Raw genomic sequence first — 19,843 nt, forward strand, 5'->3', positions numbered from 1 at the left:
GAATACGGAAGAAGATGAAAGGTAAACAAGTTTTCTTCTTCTTTCTTTCTTGATCTCCATCTCGTTCTCTCTCTTTCTCTCGGGTTACAAGGGGATACTAGGATAAAAAAAAAATATACACTGCCGTGTCGATTTGTATAACAATAAGCCATAAATATACATATATATATAGTCTTTCTGGCGGGGATTTGAAATAAAAAAAAAGAATAGACCACAAATACATATTCTTTTTTGGACGTCAGGTGGTGTTCGGAATTTAACTCAGACAGCCATCAAAAAAAAAAAAAAAAAAAAAAGTTAATTTAAGTAGTCATTAAAAAATCAAGTAGTCAGCAACATTAGGGGGATAGTTATAGATATTTGTTTAAACATTTAGAGGGATTTTAGGGCGAAATCAATTGAAAGAAGTTGCTACTTGAAGTCACTTGAAGATTATTGAATTATTGTAGAAGATATTGATTTAATTCATGTTTATTTGTTTGAATGGATGTTGGTTAAGTGTGTGTGTGTTATGTGCTGGTGCGTACACATGCATACATTATATATATATATATATATATATATATATATATATATATATATATATATATATATATATATATATATATATATATATAACGTGTGTGTATGTGTTTAGTATAATTTTACATAGTTAGACAGACAGATATACATAGCTCAATAGACTAGGGCAGACTTAGAAGTAGTCAGTCATGAATGAAAAGAGGTGATAAGACTGTATGCGACATTTTTTTTAATATTTTATTTTGATATATCATCACTAATCAACAAAAATATTTTTGGACGCATTTTTGAAGAAATTTTTGGAATGTCTTTTTCTGTCTGTCTGTAATGTATTTATTCTTTTTTCTTACTAAATCTCTGTCTCATTTTGTTTTTCTGTCTTGCCCATTCTGTCATATACATTTTTTTTATTATGATTATTATTATTTGTGACTCAGCCTGCTTCTGAGAGGCTAAGTGCTGATGCTATCCTAAATTTGGCCCCCTCCTGTTCCCTTACCCCAACAGTTCCTCAACATGGCGTCGGTGTTCATGCGTATCTTCAACCTCATCTCCATGATGCTTCTGATCGGCCACTGGTCGGGGTGTCTCCAGTTCCTCGTCCCCATGCTCCAGGGCTTCCCTTCCAATTCCTGGGTAGCCATTAACGAACTCCAGGTAAGGAAGGAAGGAAAGAAGGAACGGGCGCAACAGGTGCTGGATGAGAATGAGTCCAGTTCCGTCTCTCTCTCTCTCTCTCTCTCTCTCTCTCTCTCTCTCTCTCTCTCTCTCTTTTGTTTTGGTTCGTTTTTCTTTTATTATTGGAGGGGCGAAGATCTTCTTCTCCTCCCTGCTGGGTAGGTGGCAGAGCCTTGGTTATCAGAGATAACGTGGGATCCCCGTAGCTGCTTACTCGATTATTCGTTTATTAATTTCTTTATTTTTCTTTGTTACGTGACACCATGAGAGAGCCAGGCCGCTTTGGTAAGTAACAGGCGAAACGGTTTATGTATTTTGATGTGTATTTGATGACTAGGGTAAAGTATCTCGAATCGTGTGTTACACGCTTATATGTCCCGACTCTTGATGGCACTTGACACTTAATTGGACCCGTTTTTGATAAGTGTACGCACTTCGAGCACTTACACATGGCTAGGTGCTATTATATGCGCGGTAGGGATGGAAAGAAAGTTTTAGTATAGTGACAGGGATAATTAAAAAAAGTTTCTTTAATGTGCCAGGAGACTCGTAGACGAGAGTTTGAACAAAAGTATACATATGTATAGGCGTACGTGTTATGTCTATTCATACGGGGAAACAATACAAGTTGGCTTATGGAGAGCATATATATATATATATATATATATATATATAGATATATATATATATATATATATATATATTATATATATACGTTTACATTAATGAAAGCCACTTTGTAGTCTAAACATTTCCGTGTATCCAGGTCAGAATCTTATTTCAAACGAACTATGAAATCTCTCTCTCTCTCTCTCTTTCTCTCTGCTCTCTCTATCTCCATCTCTCTCATCCTATCTCTCTCCTCTCTCTCTCTCTCTCTCAAGTGGGCCATTGTACATTAAACGCCAGATAGGCTGCTATTCTATAGTTCCCAGGCGTTGCTAGCTAACATGATCCCAAGAACGGTTTTTTCATTCCAAGAAGAATATTTCTTTTTCTTTTGATTAGAATTTCGAAGCTTTCAGGAAAAATCGTTTGCAAAAATATTAGGGCAGAAAAACCAGAGGTAATAATAGTAGCCTCATAATATATATATATATATATATATCTATATATATATATATATATATATATATATATATAATTTCGGAGATGTCACAGGGAATGCTGTTAGATATGTAAAATTATAATATATAATTATGTCAAGTCAGTCTTTATTATATGACAAGTGCCATATCCTAAAAGATAATACTTACTCATATTGTGATACTTTGCCTATTCATATATACAGTAAAGTGGAATTATGTATAATGTGTTACAGAAGGTATTACGAGGATATTCAACGAGCAGTTCAAAGCCGCAAGGCCAAGTAGTACCTCCTAGAATGTTCAATATCCTAAAGTCCTAGTATAGTACAGTCAGCCATAAAAGTACTGCCCACACCAAAGTCACTTGCAGCTGTTGAGAGGCAGTGAAGTAGTCACTGGGGACATTATATAGCTGCCAGGTGTCTAGAAAAACACAGAAAAATAACTGGATGTCTTAAGTGGTATAATTACAACTATTGTAGTTAACCAGAGAGCAATACAACTTCTGAGATTCCTTAGCAAGAGAGGTGTCTTAGATAAATACTTAACTGGAATGAGAAACAGTCTGACCAACTTCAGTTCTTGTTAGTTTTCTAATTCATGCTGATAGCCACTAGGATAGTTAGATAAAAGGGGAACCAATTGTTCTTACGTGGTTTGTGGTATGGCTAGCCGTTCAAGAATACTGCTCCCAATTTAGCTATAAAGTTCAAGATGCTTATTGAAGCAGTAAAGATAATATTCCTTAATCTGTCAGAAAGTCATTTCAGTGCAAAAATTAACTATTGTTCGAATAACATATGCCCAAGGTTACACAACTTGATTGTGTCGTGGTTGTAACTTGTTTTAGATCAGTACAGAAAGACACATGCAGTGTGTAGAGATGAGAGACAGGTGGCTAGGAATAGAAACAAGCTCAGTGGTGAAGATGGCTTAATATCTTTTGCCAGCAAAGCTAGCTTTCTCATTTTGATGTAAGTGTAGTCAGAACATTAATGTTTCATAGATCTATTTTGTCAACAAGTGTATACAAAAGTTTGCCGCCTTTTTACGTGACCATGGCTTTTTTTATAGGACAAAATAAAGTGATTTGGTATAGTGATAATCAAGTTTTATTATTATTATATATTAGGATGGTGTCTGAGGTATGTAATAAGACTTATTGCTTTCTGTTTACTAGTGTAGAGATGTATGACTGTAGATTGTAATGACTGTTCTTTTGACTATTATTCGTGTGTCTTGTCAATGTTTTGAGTACTCACTTGGAGAACTGAACATCTCATTTCTCTAGAGCTTGCAGTAGATTTTTCCTAGCACTTAATGCAAACAGCAGAAGACAGATATTTGACTGAATTGCATAGTACAAGCACAGCAGCTACACGTAGATGCGGGAATAACCACTTGTAACCCTTACAGAAGTCCCATTGGTTGGAGCAGTATTCATGGGCATTCTTCAAAGCCATGTCTCACATGCTCTGCATTGGGTATGGGCGATTCCCGCCTCAGAACTTGACCGATTTGTGGCTCACCATGATCTCCATGATATCGGGCGCCACCTGCTATGCCCTATTCATCGGTCATGCCACCAACCTCATCCAGTCCCTGGACTCGTCGCGACGCCAGTACCGGGAGAGGGTATGTGTTCTCTTTTCCTTCCTTTATTCTTCTCTCTTAACTTATTCAGTGTTGCTTTCTCTCTCTCTCTTTCAGGAAGTCTTTTGGTTAGAGCAATACTCTTGGGCGTTATTTAAGGCCATGTCCCATATGCTCTGTATTGGGTACGGCCGCTTTCCTCCTCAGTCGTTGACTGATATGTGGTTAACGATGCTGTCTATGATATGTGGTGCCACATGCTATGCACTCTTCCTGGGGCACGCCACCAACCTCATCCAGTCACTGGACAGCTCGCGGAGGCAATACAGGGAAAAGGTGAGTGAGTGGTCGGGTCCGCTACCAACAGCGCCTGTCCTTCCCTTGGTCTTTATTCAAGGATGATGGTGGGGGTGGGGGTGGGGGTGGGGGGGATGGCAGAGACCCTGAGCCTTCCAGAAAGTGTGTGTGCGTGTGAGTGTATAGTGTGTTGGTGTTACTGCTGCTACTGCTACTGCTACTGCTGCTTTTACCGCTTTCGCTGCATGACTTATGTAAACTGCATGACCGCCAGTCTGCCGCTTTCGCTTCTCACATCCACATCATTGCAAACGCTGTTTTCTCCCCGGCATTGGACCCCCTCCGGCCCAACCCCCGTTGCCACCAGCCAACACCAGCTTCCTCCTCCTCCTCCTCCTCCTCCTCCTCTCCTCCTCCATCTTCACATCTCGTATCAACAGAGCTCACCACAGATCTCTCCGTCCTCTTCTGAATGCTTATTAGTGTGCTGCACCTTCCCTTAATCTAAACAAAAGCAAAAAAAAAAAGAAAAAAAAAGCAAATGATCCCCCATTTCTGTGCCCTGCCCCGTGTCATCAACTTCACCACATGGCCTCTGCAGACCCCCCATGACAACAGAGGAGCCGTTGTAGGGGCCAAACTTGTTGTTCCTGTTCCATTGTCTGTGTTGGCTGGTGGGCCGCTTCAGGTCTCGCAGTTGCCAGAACGCGATGGAGGGTGAGTAGACAGTCCGCTTGCCGCAGCAGCGATTGGAGACCTCCTCCTCCTCCTCCTTCTCCTCCCCGTTTTTCCTCCTCCTACTCCTCCTTCTCCTCCTCTGTCACCTTTTTCCTCCTGATTTACATTTGATTATTCTTTTAAGTCTTTCTTTCCCCTCCTTTTATTAAAGCACATATATATATTTCTCAATAAGGACCAAAATTTTTTTGCACCTTTTATAAACGTATGTTTAATGACTTCTTCTTCTTCTTCTTTTCCTGGTTCGGCATCCGTGGAACTGAACTGAACTGTATATATGTATGTGTATGTATGTGTGTATACATATACACATGTATATTTGCATATATATATGTGTATATATATATGCCATATATATACATATTTGTACGTATGTATATATTGTTCCAATTTTAAAGCATTTCACATTCATCTGTTTTTTTTATGAAACTGAATATGCCTGCATTTTGTTCAAAGTCTTCTTTCACAATCTTCTTGGTTTATTTCACTTGAACTGCTTGTGATAGCAGAATGCTTTGGGGGTTTTTCCACTAAAATATATTACAGTTTTTGGCTTTTGGGTGCATGAGAATACGTCTACCCCTCAGTGGCAGTAGAACGAAGCCTATGTTCATACCTCATCGCTACTCGCAAGGTATACTAATGGATGAGAAAGGGAATACCTGCGTATCTTTGTATTGCATTTGAGTCAAGCTTCATAAACAGCCATGGTATAATCACTGATCAAACTTTAACTATCCTCAAATTCCTGTGAAGTGTCTGTTCAAGAATCATAAATCATGCTTTAGTTCAGCTCAGCAGGCGATTTTGTGCCCTGGCTGGTTTTAAATTAAGAGAGTTTTAAAAACAGTCAGAAAGTGCTCACGGGCATTAGACCTATAGCAGGCTTATCTCATGAGAAGGTTAATTCCTAGAAGTGACTTTACCAGCAAGCAGAACTGCCCCTAGATTATAACTTGACTGTACCAGAGCTATTAGCAACGGCTTTTTATACATAGCATCATATATTATATACATTTCTTTAAAGGTCACATTGCGAAGCTATCTATATAAGTAGTCATATGCTTGCTCGTTTACAATGCAGATATGGATTTGCATCCTAGAACTGCAACTTTTATTTTTATTAATTATCCTTATTTTTGTGCTGCCATTAATTCTGCCACTGATGAGGACGTGTTAGTTACTCTTTACTTAGAGGACCCAGGGAAGGCCAGACGGTAGCAGATTCGGCTGCTCACCGCCTTTTGTGGTGTGATCTAATCAGCCAGTATTTTTTTTTTTAATTCAAATAAATAAAAAGAAAGAGCCATTTCATAGATGATTAATTTTTCTATCTCTCAACTCCTTCCTTTTGAGCCTTTGAATATTTTTCAAATAGTGTATACTTCTACTCATCAGTAGCTCTTGTTTTTCATCCCTTTTGCCATCCTCGATGTTTCTCAAGTCTGTTGACATTCTACATTCTGACAATGCTGAGGCACAAGCCGAAATGTTTCAGTAAACAACATACTTTTCAAGTTTCGTTGTCAAGTCAGAGTATTGCTCAGTTTTATGTTCAAGGAAAGGATATTGATGTTTGAACGAGATTCTTTTTATATCATTCCATGATAAGAACTACAGTAACAACAGAAACTAAGGTTTTAACAAAAGCTGAAAGTCATTTTCAGAATTGTACTCTTACCATCTTTATCGTCTCTCTTTCCCTCTTAACGTCTCTCTCTGTTTTCATTTGGCTGGACTACATTATATAAAAAATGTCAAGTAAAAAACAAATAGTCATAGTACTACTGCTTCATCACATTGACGCGACCTTACATTGACTGGATGATGTTTTGAGAGGACTCACAATTAAAAAAAACAACAACACATGTGGAGCTCTGGACTCTTTTCAGTCAAGATGTTGTGTGAGCTATGACGACCAGGGCGTCGAACAATCGTCTACTAGTACGACCTTCTTCTTCGTCAGTTTTTTTGTTCCCTAATCGCTCATGTCCGTGCCATCTTCTTCCTCGTGGACTGTTTGTTGCTGGAACTGAGAAAGAGAAAGAGTATAATTACTGACGGCGAGACACCAGTCATTCCAGGAGAGTGCAGAGAGAAATAGAGAGAGAGAGAGAGAGAAAGAAAGAGAGAAAGAGAACCCAGGCTGCAGAGAAGGTAACCAGCATGTGTAATTAAATAAATAAATAACAAGGTCAGGCGGTGTGGCGACTGACCTGTGAGTGACGTCATAAGTTTTTTTTTTTATTGGAATCTTTCCAACAATTCCAATCACTCCTCCTCCTCCTCCTCCTCCTTCTCCGAGACTTCCACTGATAGACTCTTGAGAAACCTTTCTTTTTTATTCCATCTGTCCCTACTTCCATTTTAAGAATAAAAAAAAAAAAAGATATCGTTGATGATATATTTGTATTGATATATGATTATATGATGATGTCTTTCCGTGATTTTAGTGTTGATTTATTTATTTATTTATTTTGAAATTCATGATTCTCACGCGGGGCTGCGGGTTGGGGAGCAAACCTGTCCTTGGGTAGTACTACCAACCAAACCAAACCAAACCAGCTATAGAAGTAGTTGATCCGAGACGCTGCACCAGACCGAGTTTATAGCCTTTTAGTCTGTGTGGTTTAGAGACCCATAATATATATATCTCTCTATCTTAGTCACCCTTTTTAGGTTTGTTTCAGCAACCCACCAACCAGTGCTGAGGGGCCCCCACCCCTTGTTCCCTCCCCTTTCAACCTGCCTTTTCCATAGCCATCGTGTTTTAAAGTATCACACCACTCACTTGAAGCTCTTTCTCCCGTTCTAACTGTTTCTCCCACCTCTCCTCCATCTTTTTACCCTTCTGATATTTGTAATATGTATTATGATATACCTTTATCCATGTGCTATATACCTTTATAATAACATTATGATTTTAGTGTGAATCATGTATACATAAAAAAAAACTCCAAATAAAGACGAGAAAAGGTGTAAGTGCCTGGTTACTTTTTTATTTTTTTCATTTTTGCTGTGATGAAATCTCTCTTACCAGCTCTAGACCAAGACGTCACAAACGTGAATTGGTTGTGGTCTCTCATCTCTCTTTGCAATAAATTCAAAGTTTTAAAAATAATGACGATGTTTTTTTCTGCATCTTGTTACTGACCCCTAACCCGGCTTAAGCTTGTTACATCCTTCTTTTGGTGTCGTAAATAAAGGTTTTTATTTTGCATGTCGAGTGGTACTAAGTGTATAACGTCACCCTAGACCTATATGATTCTAGTTGAGTCTTTAGTTATGACGCCCAATGGCCAGTAACGTTAGTCGTGCTTATAGATGGAGTGGGTTTTATTAAACGACGGTTAAAACGTTGATTTAGTCGACTCGTAGCTGCATTGGCTTTGTAAAATGGTTTTTTTTCCCCTGCATAGTATTCAACGCATAAGTGATTCAAGTACGTACTACGAATAAAAAATAATAATAAAAAAAAAAAAAAGAGTGATTTTACCACAGCTAACACAAATGATGAATCTTTCCTTTTTCGTTTTAATTATTGACTTACATCGTTGCTTCTACAACAGGCTAATGTATAATTTTATCCTTTGTCTAAAGGTTTTCAGAAAATTGTGGTTCTAACACATTCAACACATTCACGCACACATAACCACTTAACCTGAGGTTTTTTAATTATATATATATATATATATATATATATATATATATATATATATATATATATATATACACACGATATATTTATGTACATACTAATGGATATGTTTACACACATACACACACACACTTTGATTTGAGTAAGTGTGCTGATATCATGTTTACTGTGTGAACGTTTGTATACATGAATGTGTGTATGTGTCCGTTTAGTATGTTTATCCGCATTTAGTTATATTAGTATATATACATAAGAATGACAGTAAAGCGTTGAAATCTCACAGTACTGTTGATACATCGTATTGTAACAGTATACTACTCATGATCTTTTGATATAAAATAGCCCATTTTCCATTGTAGACAAAAACCTGGATTTTAAATAGCCAAGATACTGTGATAAGTAGTCCAAGTATCCAGTATCGATGGTTGAACGTATACAGGATCGGATTCTGTAACTCCAACAGCCAGATAGTGAATGGTAAACTTCTAACGATGGCCTCATTTTGTTTTTTGTATATCATTTCCAATAGAAATTTTCTTTTTGGAAACGAAAATAGAAATGCAAAGGGGTTTTATCCGTAACTTCGAACTCATCTTCTATGAGGAATGTGTTCATTGTCTGAAACATTTTGCACTGAGAAGGATTGGATTCTAGTACTTCCCACGAATACTGGGTTTTGAGTCCAGTGTGTTTGCTCACGTGTACTATGTGTGCATTTGTGTGAGTGTGTGTGTGTGTACCCGTGTGTGTATGCTTAGTGTGTGAGCAACAACAAAACCATAACATAAATATTTTCCCCTACAAACATATATAAATTCTATCTCTAAATCACTCTATCCACCGGTAAATGTAGTAGGCCTATACATGGATCATCTGTGTTCACTTCTCCCAATAGACATATCCTAGTCACAGGCACACATGAGGAGGGTATTAGTTAGTAAAATTTGTTAGTGACTAGTTAGACGTTTGATGGTCATTAGTTAGAACGTTGTTTGTCACAAACGATGATTATTATTTGCTATCCTTGCATATATATATACGTATATACATATATATAAAATCACAGTATGCCGGTCGCTGCTTTTGTTGTGTGGGGTTTAATTAAATCATAATGTTTACTGTTTACTTTTGCTTAGTGATATATATTCATATATATATCAGGGATATATATATATATATATATATATATATATATATATATATATACCCGTGTAGATAGATATATATGTTCAGTGTACGTAGACCTATACAGGATAAATGTGTTCCACGATAGAGTCTATTGGCTTGTATCTGTGATTTGATGTATCATGTCCTTTAACGGCATTGTTTAGTCGAAGGAAAAAATGTTGGAACTGTGTTGTTCCTGTACTACTCTTTGAAAGCGTCTATGAGGTACATTATCCACCTGTTTAGAGTTATTCATATGACCGTTGCTTTCTCATCAGCTACAACCTTTTTCTTTTTTTTTTAGGTTTCCTAAACTTCGTGTGTGTACGTCTTTTTTCCCCTCTTAAACGTTTCCTCGTCCAACAGAATGTCAATTTATGTCTTCCCAGGAATTTCTCTCTCTCTCTCTCTCTCTCTCTCTCTCTCTCTCCCTTCTTCTTCTTCTTCTTCTTCTTAACAGGAATGCATACCACAGGAAAAGCAACTGCAACTATAATTCGGTCTACAGGTATAGAGCAACATAGGTTGAAATAGTCACCTCTTTTGACTAGCCATCTTCACGAAGCATGAGACTAAATTCTTCTTCCCAGGAGCAAGTAAGCCAGTGTCATGTGTTTAAACTAATAAGCCTTATCGTCGATTGTTGTGAAGAAGACGAACAACAACAGCAACAACCTGGTGCTTTTGGCCTCCGAACCATTGTCATGTTTGTTCATAAAACGAAAAACAATCTGAATTTATTTCATAGCACAGTTCCTTGGAGAAAGAAGTGGAAAAGGGAAAAACAGAGGTATTAGGGGATTTCCACAGCTTATAGGTACATTGGAAGGATAAATTACAGGTACTGTATCTGTGTTTCGAGGATTACCACGACGTGTGCATAATAATTGAGAATTGCAGTGCATCTCTTCCCCTATTTTTAAGATACTGCATGCTATTGATTCTTTAACGAAATGCAATGATTTTCTAGAATAGCAGTGCGTTGTGTGCTTGCTATAATTGTGGAGTCTTGGTTCGTGCATTAATCTTTTCTCCTGCTTTCTTTTATTTTTCATAATGTATTGAAGTGTTTTTGGTAATAGCCTAAAAACTTTTATAAAAACTGTTGACTTTGTATCAGGATGTCAAATCTTCTTTAAAAACCAGCTCTCTAAACTATTGGTTGTGTAATAAATCATCTTTCTAAAACTGGTCCTTGGAAGCTTGTTGTGTTTTGATCAATGGCATCGAAGGCCTTTTTGATAAATCTTGAATTTTGAACGTCATCCACTGGAGAGACCCAGGTAGGAGAGCTTTATAGATTATTATTCTTTTCAACATTAATTTCTGACTTGTATTTTGACCTGTGTCGTATATCTGACACTTAGCCCATATGCTTCGTGGAAAAAAGCTAAGTATTGTGATTTTTTTCATAATATATAATATATATATATATATATATATATATATATATATATATATATATGTGTGTGTGTGTGTGTGTGTATTTATATATATATATATATATATATATATATATATATATATATATATATATATATATATATATATATATATATATATATATATATATATATATATATATATATATATATATATATTATTATGACCCTACTGGCACCTGCTCGCTATTTCATATCAGATTTGAAGTAAAGAAAGGGATTTTAATAGTTTAAAAAATGAGAGCATAGATATGTAAGATGACTTTTTAATCCTATTATTGCTGGATTTTGAAGGAAAATGGTGACCCGCTAACCAAACAAGTTTGTCACTGTGCTCTCAGAATTTTTTTTTAGGTTTATTGAATTTTTTTTTTTTTTTTTTTTGCTGGACCAGACAACCAACATTTGATTTGTTTTACTCGTTCTGAATGTAAAAGCAATAATTGCATAGTACACAAAATGCAAGGTAACATGGTATCCATAAAGTCCCAGTACCATTACAAGCAATAAATACATGTAATGGTACTGGGTCTTTATGGACACCCTGTACAGCTTACACAATACGATGCGAGCTGTCATTCACCTAATACCAATGGTATCGTCAGTTGTTACGTCATATTTTTATTCTGCTACTATTAAACTTTCACTGCTATCGACCACAAATTTATATAGATAAAATTATTTGCCACCTAGACAGATTTTAGTAGTAGTAGACGGGATATGGCTTTTGAACGGCTCCTGCTCGTTCTGTTCCTCCTCTGCTTGTATTGGTGGAGTGTAGTATTGTTTCTTTAATACCATATAGTAGTTTTCCATAAATTCCTTCCTATTTTCAATTCTTTGTTTCGATAGATCTGCAAATAGGATATTTTTCAGTTATCTACAACGTTCTATTTCTGTTTTAAAGAAGATTTGCAGTAGTAATAAAAGATTTTAGTAGTAATGAAAGATTGTAGTAAACAAGATATCCAAGAGACTTTGAGAGAAAAGAGAAAAGAAATGAAGAAGCTGAGATTCATAGACGACTTCGAGGAAAACAAGTACATAAGGGAACTGGAAAAAAAGGATGCATGTATCATTATGAAAGCCAGACTTAATTTGTTGAACTTAAAGCCTAACTTCCGGGGCAAATTTAAGGAAGAGGTCTGTGAAATATGTAGAGTGGAGGAGGACACCACCGAACATTTATTCATGTGTAAATTGCTACAAAAAATTAGATAAGGATATAAATTTAGGGACACTAATATCCCCTAACAGAAAACTGGGAGAATATATAATGATAGCCTTCAAAATTCAGAATGTTCTTAACCTGGAAAGTGACGGATGTCCAAGCTAAGTAGCACAGCTCTGCCTCACTTTTAAAGAAGAAGAAATGAAATGGAGTTTGGGTATAATCAAATAAAGCTTTGCTATTATAGTGTAGTGTGCCAGGAACTGTGTTTGTAGAGTGACCGCCTAGGAACCAGGACTATGCAACGGCTCACCATTACTAGAACCTGCAGGAAGACTTCTCTGGTATCCTTTGTCGTGTGACCTGTGTGTGACGTTAGGTTTTAACCGCTATTTTCATCAGTGACAACGTTATCGTACTGCTTTTCTAACTTAAATACGAAAATGGAAAAACACCATGAAGATAATGGTACTTCAGAACTTAGTTCTTTAAGGTATTTTAGAAAATATTTCCCCTTTTGTTTGTAGTCAGACTCCATTGCCTGTGTAGTAGGTATCCCATAGCCTTTAGTTTAGCTATCATAAATGCTGCTTTAACCTGCTAACTAACAGGTCCCTCCCCCCTTCGCATATCTGCCCAAAAATATGAATGGAAAATTACCAGGGAAACCATAAGTCACCAGTTATATAGTAGGTAGGAGTAGTGTTATCCTAAATGATTACTTACTACAAGCGTTGTAACCGCTGCTACCAGCTAGATTATGCATATGGTTTTATTTTCTAATTGTTTGTCTTATGTCTCAGCTATATAGCTATATTTTTATGCCATTGTTATTAATAAACTACTTGCCTTTAACGAACTGGATATTGGTACGGCAGCCGTACCCCGATCTCGGTAGATATTGTTACGGCAGTGAATTGCGCATGCGCGAACCCTTGTTTACCGCCTCACACATATCCAAAGACTATATACTGAAGTATATACACAGTCTTTGGGCATATCAGTGACAGCAAGAAAAATGGTGACGGAACAGCACGAACCGCGGAATAATACATTAGTTTTCGCCGAAAAACAGATGTTTTCAGGCTTAAAAGAACTGAAGAAAGCCATAGACATCTATGAAGACTCAAACTTTCAAAAATTGGGTAATTCATGGTATATACGTAGGTCACGAACGATCGAATCGGCCCTGAAAAGAATTCCAAAGAGGAGATTCAAAGAGCATTATATGTAAGTATATACACCACCATCGTACCTTTGGTGACTTTCTCGGCCCTTTATTCTGCCCGACATCAGCAGTTGCAAGGGCCGTTATACACTTTACAATATTCTTTTAATTCATCTCATTGAGTATATTGCAGCTGTCGGAGAAGACTATGGAATTTACCAGGTAGTGAAATGGCAAAGTTAAACCAAATTTCAGCATTATTCCATTAAAATCGGGATAGTGTTTTTGTAGTACAAAAAAGTGGGACAAAATTCACAAAAGCTAAACAAACAAAAAAAGGGGGGCGGGACATTTTGCTAACTGAAAAAAGGGGGACAGATGTTCAAAAAGCGTGACTGTCCCACCTAAAAGCCGAACTCTGGTTTACATAATACAGTATGATTAGCAAACTGGTAAACGGATATAGCTAACTGCCGTATCTACAGCAAGTCAAGAGCGCAAATACGGCACCAATGACAGAATCTGCCGTACCCTCACCGCACTATATTTGTACGGCAGGAAGTCTGAAATTGACGCATGCGCAATTCACTGCCGTACCAATATCTACCACGATCGGGATACGGCTGCCGTACCTATATCCTGTGCCTATTTTTAATTTCTCTTACCCCTGAACCCAACAATTAAGGACGTCATGGTGAATAAAAAAGAAAAAAACTGGGTTTTTTGGTTGGGGAATGCAACAATTTTTAAATTACTGTACATCAGCAGAGTGATATATATATATATATATATATATATATATATATATATATATATATATATATATATATATATATATATATATATATATAGATATATATATATATATATAAAAGGTGTCGGTATAAAACTGGGGCGAGTGTTAAACACTACCACAGCAACCCCTCCAATTAGCCTTTTCCTCATCAAAGACCCTAATACAGAAGCCGACCCATAGGTCACACCTAGCTACCCTGTTGAAGGAGTCTGTGACGTCATACTTATCGATAGCATTGAAGCTTGGTGCACAGCAAGGGGGGGAAAAAAAGGGGGGGATTTCACTGGGCGACCGGCTTACCTCGCCCAGAGATTTTTCCTACGTCAAATCCCTTTTCTGGGCTCAGCCGTGTCGCTCAGTGAAATTGCTACCAGAGAAAACACCAAGCTACACCCCTCTGAAATGAAATACAATATAAATTGAACTCAGAAGGGTTAAAGAAATCAAAAAATAGTCTAGAATTGGAAAAATACATTTTATTATTTTACAAATTATTTACAAAATATACATAAAGCAATAACATGTGGCAACCAAACAAAAAACGGCACAATAATTAAGAAAAATAATTAACTAATAATTTGTATAACCGTAACACTATACACCAATCCTAACAACTAAAACATTTGCTGAGGTAGGTAAAATGTTAATGAGGCTGAGCATAATGGAAAAGATTCATATGACACAAGGACGGTGCTATATTGATGTAGTAGCAGGAGACACTGGTCTCCCTACAGCTATTGCATGATATTTAAGATCCTCCAAAGACTTAAGGTAATGCTTTTTGAAAACCAAGGGTGACTTCCAACCAGTATACTTCTTCAGATCATCGAAGTTCATATATTTGAAGAAATTTACAGAAGTTGCTATAGCCCGAATGTCATGCACCCTGGGAAATGACCCTGTGCTGGCTTTCTTGATAAAATACAAAATCTGCTGCCTAATGCCCTTTAGAGATAGTATACCACCATCTTTTCTAATGAAAAGGGGGCCCTCGGAATAGGTAGATGTCCTAGATAAATAGTCCTTAAGAGTTTTAACAGGACATAAAGATGGATCCTGTGGAAGCGGAACAATCTTCCATGGAGACCACCTCATCAAGGGGTCTTCATTCTTAGCTAGAAATTCTTTATTTGGCGAAAGCAACACGTCCCCCGAGGAAAGGAACTCAATATGCACTTCATCTCTAGATAAAGATGACAGCTCCGATATCCTGGCACCTGAAGCCAGACTCAATAAAAACAGTGACTTATGCAAAATGGTTTGGTAATCACATTTGAAGTTGTCTGTTTCCGAGGCTAACCTGAGAACATCGTTAAGAAACCATGACACTGACGACGGTCTGTGAATGGGCCGCAGGCGTGCACATGCTCTTGGGATAGAGGTGAAATAAGACTTGGTTAGATTGATACCGAACCCAAGAAGAAAAATCTTTTTCAGAGCCGACTTCGTGGTTGTTATTGTTGCAGCTGCCAAGCCTTGTTCAAACAGAGACCTGAAGTAGGTTATAGCCACGTTCATTGTCATTACTTTGATATTTGATTCCCTGAGGAATGAAGACAATTTCTTAACTGCTGAATCATACTGGCGAAGCGTAGATTCTCTCTTATATGACTCTAAGAACAAAATGTCTGTGGATCAATGTCCCCTACTCTCTTACCTGCAAACTTCATGAAATCCATAAAGTTAGGGTTTTGTGAAGACCTGAGGAATCGAACACAGTCCTCGTTTGAACTTGTTGTGACAGCCTCAAGTATGAGAGAGGGTGAGGACGAAGACCTAGTTCCAGGAGAAGGGGAAACCAGTTGCTCTTGGGCCAGTGAGGAGCTATGAGAGCCACCTGACCTGCGAAGGATCTCAACTTGCGCAGCACCTTCAGGAGAAGGTTCACTGGAGGGAATAAATAAATCTTCGTCCACTGGTTCCAATCTATACTCAGGGTGTCCGTAGCGAATGCCAGAGGGTCCAGATTTGGGGCTACGTAACAAGGCAGCTTGTGGTTTGCCTCTATAGCAAACAGATCTACTTCCAGACCTGGTACTCGTTTGCAAACCCTCTTGAAGGATTCTTGGTCCAGTGACCATTCTGACTCCAGAGGGACTGATCGAGACAGTGCGTCTGCCACTACATTGTGGACTCCCGCCAGATGGGTAGCCGACAGATGCCAGGTGTTCTTGGCTGCTAGAGAAAAAATTGCTACCATCACGTGGTTCACATGGCTTGACTTTGAACCACCCGTTTATACAGTGTACCACTACCGCACTGTCGAGAACCAACCTGATATGACTCTTCTTTGGAGGACGAAGCTTTTTTAAAGTCAGAAACACTGCCATAGCTTCCAGAATGTTGATGTGAAGCTTTTGGAACTGAGGAGACCAAGTTCCCTGAACCTTCTCGTGCTGTGAATAACCTCCCCAACCTGTCAGTGATGCGTCCGTATGCACCACAAGGGACGGGGGAGGGAACTGCAATGGTAACTCTTTGGCTAGGTTTGCGGCCTTTGTCCATGGGCGCAGACGTTTTCTGAGAATCAGAGGTATCTGGGCGAACTTGTCCCGACACTTGGCATTTGCCTTTGAACGCCAAACTCGATTGATGTCCTTGAGCTTGGCTTTCAACAGGACGTCCGTGACCGAGGCAAACTGGAGTGAGCCTAGGATCCTCTCCTGATTCCTTCTCGAAGTCTTTTTGCATTTTAAGAATTGTCGTGTTGCCTTGGCAATCTCCTTCCTCTTCCCTGCTGGAATGGAAAGAGTGTGTGAATCCAGGTCCCAATGAAGACCTAGCCACTGGAACTTGGACTCCGGAGTCAACCGGGACTTTGTCCTGTTGATCTTGAACCCTATATATTCCAGGAAAGACATGACCTTGTCCGTGGCTTTCATACACTTGTCTTGGTCCATCTCCCAGATTAGCCAGTCGTCTAGGTACGCCACCACCAATATACCCTGAGACCTTAGCTCCTGCACCACTGCCTCCGCCAGTTTCGTGAAAACCCTTGGTGCTATATTTAGCCCGAAGGGCATTACCTTGAAGGAGTAGGCTTCTTTCCCTAGTTTGAAGCCGAGGAATGGTCGGAAGTGCCGAGCTATCGGGACATGATAATAGGCGTCTGTAAGATCTATAGAGGTGGTGACGGCCCCACGGGGAAGTAAGGTCCGTACCTGAGAGATGGTCAGCATTTTGAACTTGTCGCAACGAATGTACAAGTTTAAACGGGACAAGTCTAAGATCACCCTTCTTTTGTCGGTCCCTTTCTTTGGGACGCTGAATAGACGACCCTGAAATTTCAAGTTTTTGGTCCTGGAGACTGCTCCCTTCTGGAGAAGGTCCCTGGAGTAATCCATCAACTCTTGCGTTGGTTCCTGATAGAAGGTGATGGGTGGAGGAGGACCTTTGATCCAACTCCAGCCTAGGCCTCTGGATACTATGCTTTTCGCCCAACTGCTGAACCCCCAACGATGACGAAAGAGGTACAGCCTGCCTCCTACCTGAGAAACTTCATTGAGATGATGAGGGCCGGGATCCTCTTCCTGACCTCGCACCTCTAGTTCGCCCTTGGGCTCTGGCTCCTCTGCGCTGACAAAAGGATCCTCTAGCCCTGCCACCCCTAGCAACCCTGGTAAAGGGGTGAAATGCCCGACTCTCATAGACTGGGTTAAAAGCGGGCAACACAGAATACTGAGGGGAAACCTGTTGGTTAGTCGATGGCGAAAGGAAGACAAATTGATGCTGTTGATGAGGCTGAGCCTTAGAAGTCGAAGGCTGGGATACTCGTTGAACTGGCACAGCTTGTAGCACAGGATGCTGTTGCGGAACTTGGAAAGGTTGGAATTTCCTTTGCCTTTTCCTAGCCCTAAAACTGGAGGGAGAAGACTCTGATTTCCTTTTGAAAGGAATTCCCCAACGCAATCTGATGCTTTGATTAAGACGTGATGCCTCGCTCTGAACCTCGTTTACTGCCGAAGCTGGGAAGAGATCTGCACCCCAGATTGAGGAAGCCAGAAGCTTGTTGGGTTCATGCCTGATCGTAGCCTCAGATAGAACATGCTTCCTGCAATTTCTCCTAGCCACCGCAAAGTTGTACAAGTCACATTGCATGGCCAAAAGTAACGACTTCGCAATGACCTTAAGCAGCGGCTCCTGAGCGTACTCCCGAGCCGCTGTCTCTGTCATCACTAGGGAGTTAACAGACCTAGCGAGGCGTGTCTTAGCATCAAATTCTGCTTGGATCAGTGCGTCTGACAGCTTAGGAAGGCGCTCACTAAACAAAGTGATTGCACAATCTGGCTTCAGCTTGCCTACCGAGAATGTAGCCGGCAAATCCTCCCACAAATCCTCCCTACCTGGGAGTAGCAATGATGTGGGATCTGTCTCCCTAAGCTGGGGCATGGGCTCTTCGCGAGTCACTGCCTGGAGGGTAAGTTCAGCTACTTTGATGTAAAAGGTAAAGGGTTCTCGTCATCAGTTGTAAACATTGTGAAAGGGCTTTTAAATGCTGTTACTCTAGTATTTGAGCAGTTCCACTCTTCTAGGCTCCGTATCCATGTTTGCTGAGCCTGATCTCTAGATAGGATAACAGTCTCCTTGGGGACCTTATCCTCTCTAACTAGAGCTGCCTCCATAAGCCTAACATAACCTATAAATGGAGGCTGTAACCCTTCGGGGAAGAACTCGAAATCCTCGAGTCTACGTGTGCCACAACCTTCTATAGTTAACATCCCGTTGACAAACGGAGCGAAGTTCGCCACCCTCCAAGGATTACCAGGGTGGAACGGAGGGAGCGTGGATCCGCAGGCATGCTCTGAGCTTGCACCAAGCTACTAGAAGGTGCCGGAACTGCCGACTTCTGTCTGAGACCTGCAATCAGGGAGTCCTGTGCACCTAACCTCTTAAACACCTCTTCAAACCTTGCTGCAACTGAGCTGACTAAGCTACCAAGGCTATTGACCTGATGTAGAATATTCGTATTGAACTGGTCTTGGGCAACTAAAGGAGAATCCTCCTGCCCCTCCTGCGGTACCTTATGAGGTATCCGATTCCTAGACGTTGAAGGAATGGACTTGTGGGGCAATAGGAAGAATTCCCTCATGAGACCTTGGATTTGAAGGTTTAGAGAAAGACTTCATTCTGGGTTTAATATGTGTATGAACCTGTGGTGCCTGCCCAGGCCTTGGCTTTATCTCTGATCTGCCTTTAAGCAAGGTTTTTCCTGAAGGTTTTTTCTTTATTTTAGGAATCACAGAGAAGGAATGCGACCTGGTAGGGGGCAACCCTCCTGTGAAACCCATGAAGGAATTGTAAGTAGAGGGAGAGGAAGAATCAGAGTCACTCGAGGAAAGACCCCGGTGACCAACTAAGCTAGCCTCATTAACACTGTTACCTGTACCCATATCTAGTGTAACGGGCAAATCCTCAACCACTTCAAGTGAGACTTCTTCCAAGCCAAGGTCCGGCAATTCTGCCTCTTGCTGTTCCATAACTGAGTCTTGGATTGATTTGATAATCGGTGCCGCTACTTTTGGGTT

General features: G+C 39.5%; 1 protein-coding gene across 1 annotated transcript in view; it reads left to right on the plus strand.

Annotated features, from left to right (window-relative positions):
- The window catches only part of LOC135214159 (potassium/sodium hyperpolarization-activated cyclic nucleotide-gated channel 2-like), a 471,901-nt gene that overhangs the window by 398,243 nt on the left and 53,815 nt on the right, over window positions 1-19,843 (plus strand). The window contains exons 7-8 of the mRNA XM_064248234.1: window positions 1,030-1,179; window positions 3,705-3,923. Of these exons, the coding sequence (XP_064104304.1) occupies window positions 1,030-1,179; window positions 3,705-3,923 (369 nt within the window). The remainder of the gene's footprint in view (window positions 1-1,029; window positions 1,180-3,704; window positions 3,924-19,843) is intronic.

This window comes from Macrobrachium nipponense, chromosome 19, assembly GCF_015104395.2.
Source record: "Macrobrachium nipponense isolate FS-2020 chromosome 19, ASM1510439v2, whole genome shotgun sequence".
Taxonomy (NCBI): Eukaryota; Metazoa; Arthropoda; class Malacostraca; order Decapoda; family Palaemonidae; genus Macrobrachium; species Macrobrachium nipponense.